At 41.6% G+C, this 15,353-nt stretch overlaps 1 protein-coding gene across 1 annotated transcript in view; it reads left to right on the top strand.

Moving 5' to 3' along the window:
- The window catches only part of SUSD4 (sushi domain containing 4), a 67,783-nt gene extending 61,160 nt beyond the window's left edge, over positions 1–6,623 (top strand). Inside the window, exons 5-8 of the mRNA XM_056488625.1 lie at positions 1,974–2,165; positions 2,683–2,827; positions 4,031–4,413; positions 5,569–6,623. Coding sequence (XP_056344600.1) covers positions 1,974–2,165; positions 2,683–2,827; positions 4,031–4,413; positions 5,569–5,597 — 749 coding nt within the window. The 3' untranslated portion in view covers positions 5,598–6,623. The remainder of the gene's footprint in view (positions 1–1,973; positions 2,166–2,682; positions 2,828–4,030; positions 4,414–5,568) is intronic.
- Positions 6,624–15,353: the final 8,730 nt, after the last annotated feature.

Below are 15,353 nucleotides of genomic sequence, written 5' to 3'. Positions count from 1 at the left end.
ACATATCCAACACAAAGAGTGATACTGTGGTTTTTGGGTGTTACAAAACACACCTCCATCTGTAAACAGAGTGACATCTCCATACCTGGGTTATCCCCACAGTGTATAGCTTTAAATCTGCCTGGGAATGTGTCATTCCTGAGCTGACCCACATTGCTGGGATGCCAGCTTTGAGGGATTTTTCTATTCAGCAGGCTGCTTTGGCTCTCAATGACATTAAGAGGTTAGGGATGATGTAGCAGCTACATTGCTGGAGGGCAAAATTAGTTTCTCTGAGTGTTGCTCTTTGTGATAAGGTGTTCTCTAGTTTCTCATTGCTAGAAAGGTTGTGGGCATCTACACATCTCTTGCACAGTGCCAGAGCTTGGCAAAATTCAGTTGCAGAGGAGCTTAAATTGTTCTTTTCCTTTGTTCTCATGCTCTAAGCATAGGTAATAAAAACATCTCAGGTTTCCTTATGGTAGGCTAGGATTGTGGCTTTCACTGATCATTTTCTTTTTAATACAAGAATTATTAATAGGTTCTTTCCTACTATTTCAGTCTGACAACCTCGTCCTCATCTTAAGAAAATTGTTTTCAATCTTGAGTTGACTTCCCAATAAAGTATTCCTCTTTCTTGTTGGCCCAGAGACTTTGGAAAGTGTGCAGAGCATTGAGGATGTGAATTTTTATGTGAATTACTTACTCTGATTTCAAGTTATTATTAAACCTTGCCAGTGAAAATGCAAACAAAACTGTGTCTCCAGAGGATGGGGAATAGACACTGCTGCACATTGTAATCAGCCTCTCTTGAAGATTCATTTAATATCTTGTGTATTTTTTTATGAAATGCATTATTCATGTAACAAGATTCACAGGGAGAAGCAGCTGAATTGTAATTTCTGGGAAGATTCTTCTTCCAAGAGATGTCATTTTCATTATTTAAATCAATGCAGTAGGTCTTGCCTGCATGAGAGAGGCATGAAGTGAAGGGAAGGGCCTGTAGATGGGGCACTGAGCCAGCTGGGAGCTGCCTCTGAAGGGAAATAAAAGCAGCCAGCCAGTGACTGAAGCCCCTTTTGGGTCAGTATGCAGTCATTTGAAACATCATTACACCTTGTAGGGGTTTTTTTGCCCTGTGCTAAAAGAACTTAAGAAAACAGTAATCAATCAACACTTACACAGTGGAAAAGTTTCCTCTCTTGTAAAAATACTGCTTGTGAGCTGCTTTCCCCACTGCTGTTTTCCCGAGTGTTCCCTCAGTTCTCCATGGAGTTCATCTGTCTGGGCTGTCGTTCCAGGGCCTACAGGAAAAGTCCCACATGTTTATATTGCAATTCTCTCTTATTTACCTAACCCTAAGTAAACCACTCTACTTAATTAACATGGGCTCAGCCTCTGCTATATTTAAGACCACACTCCACCAGTGGTCCCACTGAGATCAGTTGGGCTGTTCAGAAATAACAAAACACAAATACCAGTGGACTTTAAGCTCAATTTAATAAAATTACAGTGATACAGACTGCATGCTTAAGCAACACTAGGTGCTTTGCATCTCTTGCTGCACTGATGATGGCAAACTTATTTTTAAAAGGAATTTAGGTAGTGCATATAACCATTTAATTATGTTAATGAAACAAAAAATAGCATGTTACAGCTGAATTATACATGCTTCATGAAAAGCATGTTTGTCCTTGTTTTGACTGTCCCACTCCATCCCCATGCTGCCACCTGATGGGCACGTGTCCCCTTTTGTCTTCCTCTCCTCCCACAAAGGATTGGAAGCTTCCCAGATCCCATCTCAGTGACCCCCTGGCATGTGCACCCCTCCACTGGCGTGGATGGGCACTGGTGCCACTGAGACATCCCAGAACCGCAGGGAGCTGAGGGGGAGCCTGGAGTGTGCCTGCTGCATTTTGACACTCTGAAGCTGCCCAGTGGCAGCTTGCTGGCATTGATGTCTTTCTCCTTTTCTCTTTGTTTGCTTGCCCAAGTTTGTCCACTACCTCCAATGGTGAGTCATGGAGACTACATCTGCCACCCGCGGCCGTGCGAGCGCTACAACCACGGGACGGTGGTGGAGTTCTACTGTGACCCTGGCTACACCCTCACCAACGACTACAAGTACATCACCTGCCAGTATGGAGAGTGGTTCCCCTCCTACCAAGTGTACTGTGTCAAAACAGGTGAAGGATAGTCCTATCCTGATAGTCCTGTCTTTTTACAGCTCCTCATTTTGGAGCAGATCTGTAGGTTGGTAGTGCCTGGTGAGCTTCAGATGTTTCATGGTTAAGTGGTGAGCATCTGTTTTAAGATGCTCCTGTTTTCAAACTGATTTTCAAGAGTCTTAGGTTTTGAAGAAGGCTAAATAGAATGCATTCCCAAGATCCTGAATGAGTCTAAACCATTTTGATCATTAACCTCTTAAATTGTGTTTATCAACATCTGGATATTTTTATATGTGTTCAAGCTAAGGTCATGATTGCATGTATATAAAAGACCAGTCAAGGGGAAACAGCAAGATCCAGCCTCTGTGACAGCTTAACGTTAAGACTGCTTTTGGTCCATGGCAAAGGGTTTATGTGTGTTTTTGCAAGTTGCATATAAAAGTTGTCTGGTCCTAACTAGCACTTCTGAGTAGTGTTGAATATAAAATAACAATGGGAATATACAAACAACTCTTGTATTGTCTTTCTGTTACAGAACAAACCTGGCCAAATACACAGGAGACCCTCCTGACTACATGGAAAATAGTGGCATTTACTGCTACCAGCGTTTTATTAGTACTGCTACTGGTTATTTTAGCCAGGATGTTCCAGACCAAATTTAAGACACATTTCCTTCCACGGTTTGTACTGGTTTCTTTCTTATTTTGAAGGTTGAGGGCCCTGATTCAGTTTTCACACTCAGCACTCCTTGCTGGAGAGATGGAACAGCTCATGAGCTGACCAGATATTTGGTTCTGCTCTGAGCAGAAGTCCCTGAACCACTGGTGTGGAAGGGCACACCCAAAAACCTGCAGTAGTCCTTCATGCAGCTAAAAGGCAAAATTTGCCAGATTCACTCTGGGAGTAATTACTGCTCTTCTATTGAGAGCTGCTGCTTCTGCCTGTAAAAATAGCTGACAATACTTTTAAATACTCATTTTCAGGTGCTGGGGGAATTAATTTTTTAACTACTGTAGACTTAGTAAGTTTTAAAAAAGAATATAGTTTTTCTCTATGGACAAATTTATATTATGGCTTTTCTTTACCTTCATTAGTGTAATTTTCATCACAATTCATAAACATTGCCTGCATCTTCCTTTATTTCCATAAAATATCACAGAGCTGGGAGCATTTGTCATTGATTGTCATAGTGCTCTTCATGAGGAAGGCCTATAGCTGGACTTGTCTAGTTTACTAAAATGGCTTTCAGTCCTCTCCTTTTCAGAGACTTTTCATGTCTTAAAGGTACCTGGGACCAATTCCCTCCTGCCTGGACTATACTGTATTTAACAGGCTACTAAGCAGATACTTTAGGGTTTAATGGATCTTTCCAACTGATAGAAATGTTTTGCTGGAAAAAGAGAGCAGCTTAATACTGGTTAAGGAAGCCTCCATCCTTTGAAAGCAAGGCTTGAAGGAGGCCACAAGCCTTGTCATCCAGCAGTAGTGCCCATTTACTTGGGCTGTAAACACTTTTGTGCTCTAGCACGCGTTTTGCCAGGGGTTCAGACACTTTTGCCTGATGAACTACATTTGTGATCTTATATCTATGATACCTACTGTGCACAGCACAGGAAATGGTGCTCCTTTTATCTTCCACATACTTGTTTACCTTCCCTTCTTGGAACTCTTCTTCCTGTTACTGGTTTCATTTATTCCGATTGTATAAGATCCCACTTGTCAACCCAAACATAGTTTGGCAAACATTTCTGGGAATGTTAATGGCCCTGTAGCCTCATTTGGCATGACTAGGAAGTGCTGTGTTTACTGAAGTTCAGCAGCTGCTCCGAGCTGCTGCTGACTCGCTCCTGCTCTCTGCGATAACCTTTCTGTGTTTGACGTAGAGGGACCCAGGAGGGCTCCATGGGCGACCCCGACTTCGTGGTGGTGGATGGTGTTCCTGTCATGCTGCCTTCCTACGATGAAGCTGTCAGCAGTGGCTTGAATGCCCTGGCACCCAGATACTCAGCTGCCACAGACCAGGGGCATATTTTGCAGACAGAAGATCAGAACCCTCCTGCTTACCCCGGTCCCAGGATTCCAGACACGCAGCCCAGTGAATTTGAGACCTGTGACAGTAGGTCAGGTTCCTCTGAACTGCTCCAGAGTTTGTACCCATCCCTGACGTGCCAAGCAGCAGCACTTCCCGGCTCAGATCGGACTGACGTATCCCACAGCCCCGAGGGGGATGCTGCATCCACGAGTCCCCGGATCGATATCACAGATGGTGAGTCTTGCATAGGGGCAGTAGGTGAGTCCAGGGACAGGGGACATCATTTGTTTGTGCTGGCAGAGCAGGAATTCACCCAGCTGACTTGCTTGTACTTTATCCATCTTGCTCGTACTTTCTACACCTTTATTTGGAACTTTTTAAAAATCATAAAACTTAATGGTTATAGAATTTCATGTCTGTGATAGGTCCTTGCTAGCTGTGGTACATGTTGTTTGAATGCCAGGCCAGAAAGGGATGTAGCAAACACAGTGTACAGCAGTAAAGCCAACCCTCATCTTGCCTGTGCTGGTCTGTTCACCTGCTCCTCAACTCCTACGTTCACTGCTCCCCCACATACCCTGGCTTTCCCAGCAAATAGCAGGGTTTTCTCCTTGAAAGAGAAAATAAATAATATTTTCATACTGGGCCAAAACTAGCAGCCTTTATTAACAAACTCATCTTGTTTGTGCATCCAGCAAAATGTTCCTTCCATCTGAAACATGTGAGCCTTAAGCCATGGACATGGAGGTCACAGCATGAGGAGAATGTGCCTACAGGTCCATGTGCCAGGAGAGAGCTTGCCATTTTTATTGCCTGCCTTTAAATTGAACATAAGCATGTACTGACAGGATTTCATGGAGTTCTGATTGGTGCTGCTCAGCATGTTAAGGAAACTAGATGGCTTTCCTTGGAGAAATTTAGAGGGAGAGGCTCAATCCCACTTTCCATTGCCACTGAGCTGAAGCCCAGTGTCCTAAATTCAGTGTGGGTGAAGGTCTGAGTGGAGAGAGTCTTCTTCAGAGAGGTTTGGATAGTTTTACTGGTATCACAAGGGGAACAGGACACCCAGGAGGAGAGGAAGAAATTATGGGGCTACCAGTTAAAGTCCTTGCCATCTCTGAATGCTGCTTCAGTGGTTAATGTAGTAGCAAGGATGTTTGCATTTGGGTTTTGTGGTCCTAAGTTTTTGGAGAAAAACTGTGTAGTTTCAGTTATTTTTATAGAGGTGTCAGAGTCTGAGTGGGTCTAGAATTGGCAATATCCCATGTCTTGTTCAGATACTTGCAATGTCCATTTCTGGTTTTTGTAGAATTGGTAACAATAACACACTGCAATAGCGAAAAGGGAAATTGCAATCAGCTGCCAATGCTATTTCTTTGTTTCTCCTAGAGATTCCTTTGATGGATGAAGACCCTTAGCCTGCACTGAGTCGTGTCTTCGCCACATTGCACTGTTGGGTGACATGAATCATGAGGATTCAGAGATAGAAAAGACTCTCTGTGGATTTGGGGAGGGTGTTTTCCTACTTATCAATCTTCCACGTGATGATGTCACCAGGTTGGGTGTATGTCTAATCCACAGCAGGGATATCAGCATTTGGAACAGCAGCAGTTTTATGAATGAATCCTGGGGATTTGATGAGAGCAGATGTAGAAAAAGAACTGTGGCTTTTTAGAAATGAAATGTATATCTGCATCGCAGAAAGTCATATGGCTCTGTAAGAAATGCTATTGGATTTTGATACTAACTGCCTCACAAAAGCATGTCAAAATATGTAAATTTGCTTATAAAGACTGCTTTAAATGATCTATGGACCTCTAGTTTATGAAGAATCCTTTCAAGTTTAAAAAATATCAGTACTGAAACACACAAAAAAGAGGAAAGATCCTCTTTGGCTTTCCTATGATAACAAGGAAGTTTTTGATTTAGTTGTTGGTGATTTTGCTTCAGACCATGTCTGCAGAAAAATATAACAGAAATGATGGGATTCATATATACTTTGATGTACAATAGCAAATATATGAAAAATATATATATATATTTAAAAACTCTTAAAGAGAAAGAAAAAGAAAGACTCTCAGGTCACATAATGATCTGGAGATTTTTTTTAAAGGTAAGGCAGAATTTATATCATAGACAATATTCAAAGTAAAGTATCAATATTTCTATTTATGCAAGACTTCTGTGACTACACTGCATTTGATAAATCCTGCTGTAATATGAGAGACCTAGAAGATGTTAAAATTATTAAATACATGCTTAAGAAATGTCGAACTGCTGTGCTTCAACCTTTCTTAAGCTCTTAAATATATATATATATATATGAGAGTAATCTACAGTCATAGCCCAGAGCACTGCCTTGTCCCTGTACATTGTGGTAGTATTCTGAGCCATTATTGTAGAATACTTTTTAAAAAATATACAATAAAGCTGAGTTTTAGTTCTTTTGACTTATCTGACTATTGTGTAGTTGGCCTTTTTTTCCCTTCCTCATTTCTTTCACCAGCTCTTACCCGAAGGTAGGAGACAGCAGAGCACCTGTCCTGTGGCATTTTCAGCTTTACATCCATTATCCAGCTGGAAACAGAGAGAGTGGCTTTGGTTAAGCAGAGCACATGTACATCAGGGGCACAGCTTCTGCAGATGCAGTGTGGGGGTTTTGTTAAAGGTTTTCTCTGCTCTGCAGGCTGTGCCTGTATGAGGGGCTCACTCCGTGGTGTTACAGGCTGTTTGTTCTTTGTCAGGAAAATTCCTGGCTGTTTCATGTAATTACTGAAATCCAAGCAGATTTTCTTGTCTTATTTTTGGTATTGTGCAGATTAAACATCTTAAACTGGCAGTGTTTGGAGGAATAACTTACTGTGTATTAATGACAGAGATTGCCATGATGTGGGCTAATCCAAACCAAAGGGGAAAAAAACGACTGAGTTCCGATTTTATGTTCAAAGTAAATTAATAATATATCTATGGCCATAAATAGTGGATCACCACAAGCTGCTCTGTTATTTTTTCATGATTGTTTAATGATTTATTTGTATTGTGGTAGCATTTAGTGGCCCTACTCATGAGTCAGGCTAGTGGAATAATAGATGTGCTGCAACCATTCAAGAAAAGAGTTTATTAGCATCCTGTCAGCAACTGTGCATGACAGCAAGAAGCAAAAGCAGACCAAAAACTGTGGTGAGCAGAAGTAATTCTGCCAATTATCCTACGGTAAGATTGATGAAAACGGCGACTGGTAAATGAGACATATTCCATATTATCCTCCATTCTTGCTTATGCAATATTTGTATTTTTCTTCTCCTGAGTCATCTCAGTTGCAGCTGTATGTTCAGGTTTATACCAGAGTTGTATCTATCAGGTGTTTGTACTTTCTTGGCTACCCCTTCCTTTTTAGATCTCAAGTTTTTCAGAGGTATTTGCATGACCAACTGACACTCGGAATTATTGCTCCAGCAAACAAGAGTCCTGCAAAACCAGCCCTGAACTGAAGCACACCCCAAGCCTCCAGTCAGTTATGTGATTTCAGCTTCATAATGCCATTGAAAAGTATTGAATTTAGTTTAAATGCCTTATAAAATATTATAAAATCCATCTTTGCTGGTCTTTTAGCGGCTCGTGAAATTTCATTCCTTATTAAATTTTTTTGCTTCCATTTATTAATTTCTGTTATGAAAGCTTCTTGATTTATATTTGGAGCTCTGAGGTTTTAGAGATTTACACTGCTGTGTGAATTGTATTGCAGTAATTTCATTAAGGGAGCCAGACAGGGTAACTTAAGAAATGTAAATTTATGACTTACCAGACCATTTTTATTTTAAGAAGTGCAGAACTGCAAATACACCAGGAAACAAGAATGTATTAATTTTGCTTGATAGCCTTTTGATAGCACTGTGCTACATACAGCTTGTAAAGTGAAGAGAGTTTTACCATTTTTTGCTTATGTTGGATAAAACTTCCTGAAAGACTGTTTTGGGGGGGGGATTATTTGTGTGGTGGAGTTTGGGGGTTTTGCATGCTTGAATATTTGGGGGGAAAGAGAGGTTTTTTCCTCATGCTATTCTTTTTTCCACATAGTGCATGAATTCTCGTGAGAGGACTGCCTGCCTCTGGATCCGCACCTGTGTCCCAACCCACAAGGTGACAGCCTGGGCTGGGGCTGTCCCAGGTGCCTGGACACCCTGCAGAACTCCACTGCTCCCTGGCCTAGGACCTCAGGATGTTTTCAGAGCCTCAAGAGACAAGAGGGCTGCTGTGATCATGGCAGGATGTTCACTGTGTGAAGGAGACCAGATGGGAGGAAGGGCACATCTTATGCAGATCATAAGCTGTTTTCCCTTGGGCCAGCTGGATGTGAATTAAAACAGATCCAGGAAAGCCCTTGTTGGTGAGGGGAGAAGCAGCACGTTAGTGAAGATGGGCAGCCCATGTGCCTTCAGCAGAGAGAAAAAGGGTGTGTACTGAGAACTCCAGGAAAGAAAAACAACAACTGGCTTCACCCTGCCAATATTTCCAAAAATGAGAAAAGAGGAGCAGAAGTGAGCAATGTGTCAGTCTCCAACACTGACTTATGAACTGGGGCTTGACCTGCAGAGTGCTGGGTGAAGGGTGGAGATCCAAGGTCTCACAGGAGCTCTGCAGGGAGTGAATCACAACACGAGCATGAGTCAACAGAACCTGGCTGCTGTGAGAATGTTAAATGTCAACACAGCAGTGTTTACACAGAGCTGTAACTTATAAAATGCATGAAGCAACCCTTCAGCTGCACTCAGTGCTAGTAAGGCCTCAGCTAAAGCAGGATGTCAAATGTTGAGCAATTTTTTTCCTCTTCAAGGGAAACATGGTGTAGCTGGACAGCAGCCAAGCAGAGAGAATCAAGCAGAGAGAATTGGAAGAACCTGTCCTATCCTCACAGGTCACAGATTATGTAACATTCAATGTGAACAATAGAAGACCAAAGAGAACATAGAAATTCAGTTTTCTCTAAGAAGCATATTTTGCAAAGAAGAAGGAATTTATCCATACAAGTAGGACAAGAATAATAGACTTAATTGAAGCTTGAGAGAATTAGGTTAGATATTAGGAAAAACATTCTAGTCACAGGGATGGCTACTAGGAGAGAGAGATGGTCTGAAGAAGCTGTAAAAACCTCTGAGTTTTTTATAGAATTTTAAAAATAAATGGAGGCCAGGAAAATACTGGGGGAGATGCACAATGTGAGTTTTAGGGCCCCGCCTCATTCTGTCTCTGCATGATTTCCAGCTTGTGAGAACTAAACTTGGCTGATGCTCAGTTTTGCCCACACACTAATCCCAAACTTATGGTACTGGGCACACTGGTCAGTGCTCATCAAAACCACAGCCAGAAACACTCTCTGTTCCACCAACAGAAGCTTTCATGTAGCGTGGGCTGAACTCCAATAAAATCCTGTGAATTAAACCCTGTTGCATTGAAGTGACATTGATTTCAAAATTTTGTTCTGTGACAAATCCAAACTTGGGATTTTCTGGTCTTCATGTCTGTCTTAGGCAGCTGAATGAATGCAGCCCCTCTAATACTCCCTGTGCATTAGGTGAAGTAAATCCTCTCTTGGCAATTATCTGAAGACACCTATTGAGTCCAATGAGAAACAGCAGCTCAGGCAACTGGAGCATAGGGCCCATTGTCATGTATATGCAAAACTTGCTTCCCATGCCCAAAAGCTGTTTGTTCCTCCCTGCTCTGTGCTGTGGATGGTAGCTCAGCTTAGCACATGAGCTGTCAGATGGGGAGCAGCACAGGTGAGAGAAGCACATCTCAGGCTCCTGTTCTTGACCTCCTGTGGATGCCCAGGCATGACTTGGGGACAGAAAGAATTACAAAGCAAGTAAACACCTGCCCCAAACCCAGGGGGATCTCCCATAGGCGAGGACACATCCAGCCCCTTTGACACAGTTCCCAAAGGAATTGTACTGCACTGGAGGGGCAGCCCTGTGGTGGAGGGGAGACAGGCCCTGCTTTGCCTGTCACTCTCCCAGGCCAAGGTGTGCAGCCAGGAGAGACAGACAAATCCTTCTCTCCCTATATAATGTACATAACTCACTCCATGCATTCAGATTTCTCTCCTCACTGCTGTTACAATAGTGGCACACAGCCTGTTCTTCCAGCCCTGTATTTCCCAGGACAGGAAGATAGGTTATTTAACAGCAACAGAAAGGGCTGAGATTGAATTATCTTCTGTCTAGGTGTCAGAGCAGACTTTTAATAATTCACAGAGACCCCATAAAGAAATTGGATGGATGAGGCTGACTTGGATTCAAGGCAACTTTCCTCAGCAAGGCAGAGGGGCTGCCCTGCAGGGCAGGGGCAGCTGCTATGTGAGGACATTTTACAACCCAGGAAAAATTCATTCACCTTCTAAATTATATTAAGCAGAAACTTGGAGAAGGAAAAAAAAGATTTAAATTTTAATAAAGTCCAGGGGACATGAATAAATTCCCCATGCTCTCCAGTAAGAACAGAAGGTGCTGTTTGTTTAGTACAACTGATTCAAAAGAAAGTCAAGAGGCAAGCTCAAGCTTCCAAGTTTTGGGGCTCCAGCAGCTCTTTTCCTTCACCTCTGCATTTCTGTCAGCAGACTGGTTCCACTTGCAGTAAGTGCCTTGGTTTTCATTTGGATTCACTTTTTCCACTTTGTGTGTTTGCCTCCATTTCTCTTCTGCTTATCCTATTCACTCAGGATTTTTTTGGTAACTAATACTGTTGTTCCAGTTTCATTTTGCCACCCCAGTCATGCTGGGAAGCAAAACAGGCTGGTTAATTGCAGTGCAGTACCCAGCAGGATACTTTCCTTCCTGTATAAGAGGGAAATTTGCCTCTTATTTGCCTTGCTCATTTAAGTTCTCAGCAGAGAGAACAAGAAGGGACATGGAGCTCCTCACTCTGCTGGCAAATTGTCCATGAAAATGGTTAGAGAGGGGCACTGAGGGGAGCCCACATTGCTCCATGAGTGCTGTGTCAATGCCTCAGTCCCAGGACCATCAGCTCACAAGCTTTCATCAGCCCAGTATTCACAGGTGCATGTGAATGCTCCTATAAAAACACAGTAGCCAAGGGTCTTAAGGATCTGCTAATATTTTAGGGTGTTGTTAAGGCAAGACCTTTTAAAGACCCACTCCTTTCTGAAACTGGTGAGCTCACATCTTCAGAAAATTGGCACTGACATGGTCCAGTTAGGAAGCACAGGGTGCACTGCAGGTCACTTCATCTGCCTGCTTCCTGGTGCTCTAGTATGAATTTCTTATCCCCTGGATAGCTGCTTGAACTAAAGAGTTTCCAATTGCTGATTTGTCAAGTTCACATATTTTCTTTTTTCTTCTTCTTTTTTTTTAACCTAATGAGGCTGAATTTATTTTTAACGTTCCTTATTACCATCCACTTCTGACTTCCATCCATCTACTGCTGAGTACATGCTGCTCTTGCCAAAGCAAGTGTCTTTGAGCAGCTCAGTGAGCCCCTGGAACTGTACTGCCCTGCAGGGGATCACATTTGCCACCGTTGTCCCTTCTATTAATTCCATGGCAGCACATGCTGCTCGCCTGCCTTGCTCAGTGCTCTCATGCTAATAACTGTGCAACCAGTTGTTATTTCTTTCATAACCATTACCATAGCTGCCTGTTGTTAATAATTCAGGGTTAATTACTTAAAAGTTTAGCAGAACGATTTAGCTTCACTTAGCCTGTTCATTGATGAGGACTATAAATGTCTGCAGTCTATCACTGATAGAGCCATTACTGGAGCTCAGTATAATTGGCTTTTACTGAAGTGCTGCAGCAAAAATGAGAGTTAGTCCAACTGGCAAAAGGAGCTGTCTGCTTGTACAGCTCCTGCTTGGTTTCCCATTGGATTTTGGGCAACCACTTGGGAAGAGAAGTTCCACAGGAACTTAGCAGGTTTTCTTATATGTCCATTCACATTGCAGCAGTGTGCAGCACAGACAGAGCTGCAGAAGTGCTGAAGCTTGGCATTAAAAAAGACATCATGACAGCTGTAAAGTGTCCAGCTTCTCAATTAGGCTTAGGGTGCTGGGCTGATCTGTCACAAATACATCTTAGTGGGGATAGGCACACCTACAACAAGGCTTAGATGATAGTGTTCTCTTTGGTTTGTGGGAAAAGTGGGAGGAAAAATCACCAAGAAGAAGCATCATTAAAGATAATGATGCCTCTTCAGTCAGTTTTCTCTGGTCTGGGAGGCTCCTGCTCCCTGAATTTCTGAATCTAGGAGCTGTTACAGACAGAAGGCTCTGGATATACACACTGCTGTCAGTTTCCAGTGAAATGAATGAGAACTGGGACCCCTTTCAGTAACGAGCTCTTTCTGACCGAGCAGTCAGGGGTCCCCATCTGATCCCCAGAAGCAGAAGGAAAGCCACGTGCTGCATTGCAAGGGAAGGCAGAGTTTATCATCACACTTCTTTAGAGCAAAACTGGACTCTGGAAAATCTACCCAGACTTCTGATTTTGCTTGCATTTTTACATTATTTACATCATTTGCAGTGACTTGAGGCTGACTGGGTGCATTGTGGTACTGTGGATTCATTTGAGTCTTCACAACACAGGGCAGTGCAATAGATCATCAACAGCCTTTGGCTGCTCTAGGCAAAGACAAGCAAGTGAAACTAAGACAGTTTCCCTTTAGATACTTATAAATCCAGAATAGCACTGCCTTCACCTTTGGATGCCCAAGTCTCCTAAATATACCTACATATTTTCATATTAAATTATGGGCAAGAATGTGATGAATTGTCCCGTGACCTTCAGTTTCATCATTGAGGCTGTGTCACCAAACCACATTTTATGTCACTAGGAGACAGCAGACGTAAATCAAATATCTTCTTCCTCTAGAATATATAAAAAGAGAGGAAATGAAATGAGAATTCAAGGAATGACATGAAATGAAAAGACAGGAAAGGAAATAGAATAAAATGAAATGAAATTAAAAAAAAAAAAGCCTTAGGAGCAGTTAATTGTTGAAATGGACTGGAATGAACTGCAGTGCAGTGGAATGAACTGAAACTTACTGAAATGATACTCCTTGAAATATCGAGATTTCATTTCATGAAAGGAAATGAAATGAGAAATCAAGGCATGAAGTGAAATGAAAACACAGGAAAGGTAATAGAATTAAAATAATTTGGAAAAAAATTGTGAAATGAAGTAAAAATTGATGGAATGGAATGGAATGGAATGGAATGGAATGGAATGGAATGGAATGGAATGGAATGGAATGGAATGGAATGGACCTTGCTGAAATGGTACTCCTTGAAATCTCGAGATTTCATTTCATCAAAGGAAATTAAATGAGAAATCAAGGAATGAATTGAAATGAAAAGACAGAAAAGGAAAAAGAATGAAATGTAATGAAATGCAAATAAAAGATAGAAAATGGTGAAATTATGTGAAAACAATGAAATAGAATGGAATGGAATGAAGTGCAGTGAAATGAACCAAACCTTATTGAAATTATACTCATTGAGATCTTGAGATTTTATTTCAATGAAAATGAAAATGAAATGAGAAATCAACAAATGAAGCATAATGGATAGAAAGGGAAGGAAATACAATTAAATGAAATTATATTTAATTGATATATAAAATTCAGAAAGAAATTGAAAGCAATGAAATGGAATAGAATGAAATGAAGTGCAGTGAAATTGTATTGGTTTAGCATTGCCTGGTTTTGGTAGCTGATGGGACTACAGGAGTTGCTTCTGTGAGAGGTTGATTGAAGCTTCTTCCATGTTTAGCAGACCCAGTTCTTGTGACTCCAAAGGTGGACAAGCCACTGGTCAAGGCTGAGCCAATTAGAAATGATTGCAAATCCTCTTAAATTTTTGCCTCAGCAGTATTCAGCACTTTGATCAGATCTTTGTATCAGGATGTCTATCAGGCCTGGCTCTGTGAGGCAGTGAATATTTTCAACTCCCATCAATTCCAAAGTGAGTATCACTGAAAACTAAACAAATGTTTTTTTTATAAATAAAGAAATAAATCAAGCTTAGGAGTAGCCACATTGTTGTGTTGTCCCCATGCATTTATTTTTCTCTTCAGATTAGTCATGCACTTGTAGAACAGGAAGTTCACAATAGAGAAGCCAAATCTCATGTTCATAATTTGGACCCTGGAAAGAAATCCAGCCTGTAAAGCAGAAAAATAATAGCCCAAGATTACACTGAAATCTCAACACTTAGTGCAAGATGTGTTCATAAGTGCTTTTCCTAGGAAGCAACAGCCTCTGCCCTGCAATTACATATTTAAGCTCTGTGGAAAAGGTTTGTTTACTGAGTGAGAAAGGCACAAATCCCAGGTTGCTGGTCAGAAAGAGTCCTATGTAATCATTAAGATGTCAACAATACAACAGTTCAAAGACCTCTGACATTTGACGAATATTTTTCTCTTTTACAGAGTGAAGAGAATTTGGACCTTAAAAGGAAAGTGAGCTGAGGCTTTGATTAGCAGAGCCACAGAAAAATAAATGAAGAATGACTGTGGAGAGCCATAAGTATATGCTGAAAACTTACAGGGAAACTGCTGCCAAGCAGGTTGTGATACATTTTAAATTCCAAATGAAGATGGATTTGCATGTGCAGATGCCAAACACAACTGTTTCTACATAACTTGAAGAAGGTAGGAAATGCAAGAAACCCTCAAAAGCACAAATTTGTAATAACTGGAAATGGTCATAGAGAATTGATTCTGATCTCTTAAAAACAACAGCTGTTCACTGCTGAAAGCCATTTCTGGATTTGCACCATCTACATTAGGTCAAAAGAGGCACAAGTTCACTCTGTTTAGCCCATCTGTACTGGGCCTTGTCCCACACAGCCCCATCTGTACTGGAGCACTGGCCACAAAAGCCAGGAGCGAAGGTGAGCAGGCACCAGATTTTCTCAAATGTACAAAGAAAACAATATCAGCAATGGGTGGGGTTACTTAAAATGGCAAGCATGCTCTTTTCAGGAAAATATTACTTGTGAGGTGATGGTTGCTTCACAGGCAGTGAGTCACAGAAGCTTCTTGGCATCTGCAGCATCTCTCTTTTCTTTAGGCAGTGACATTCCATGGCAGGAACAGGTGTAGATAAGAGCAGTGTTTTAGGGCTTTTGCTGATAGCACAAAATGAACAGAAACTGC

This window comes from Oenanthe melanoleuca, chromosome 3, assembly GCF_029582105.1.
Source record: "Oenanthe melanoleuca isolate GR-GAL-2019-014 chromosome 3, OMel1.0, whole genome shotgun sequence".
NCBI classification, from domain to species: domain Eukaryota; kingdom Metazoa; phylum Chordata; class Aves; order Passeriformes; family Muscicapidae; genus Oenanthe; species Oenanthe melanoleuca.
The sequence above is the reverse complement of the archived record's forward strand: the minus strand, read 5'-3'. Positions and strand labels throughout refer to the sequence as shown.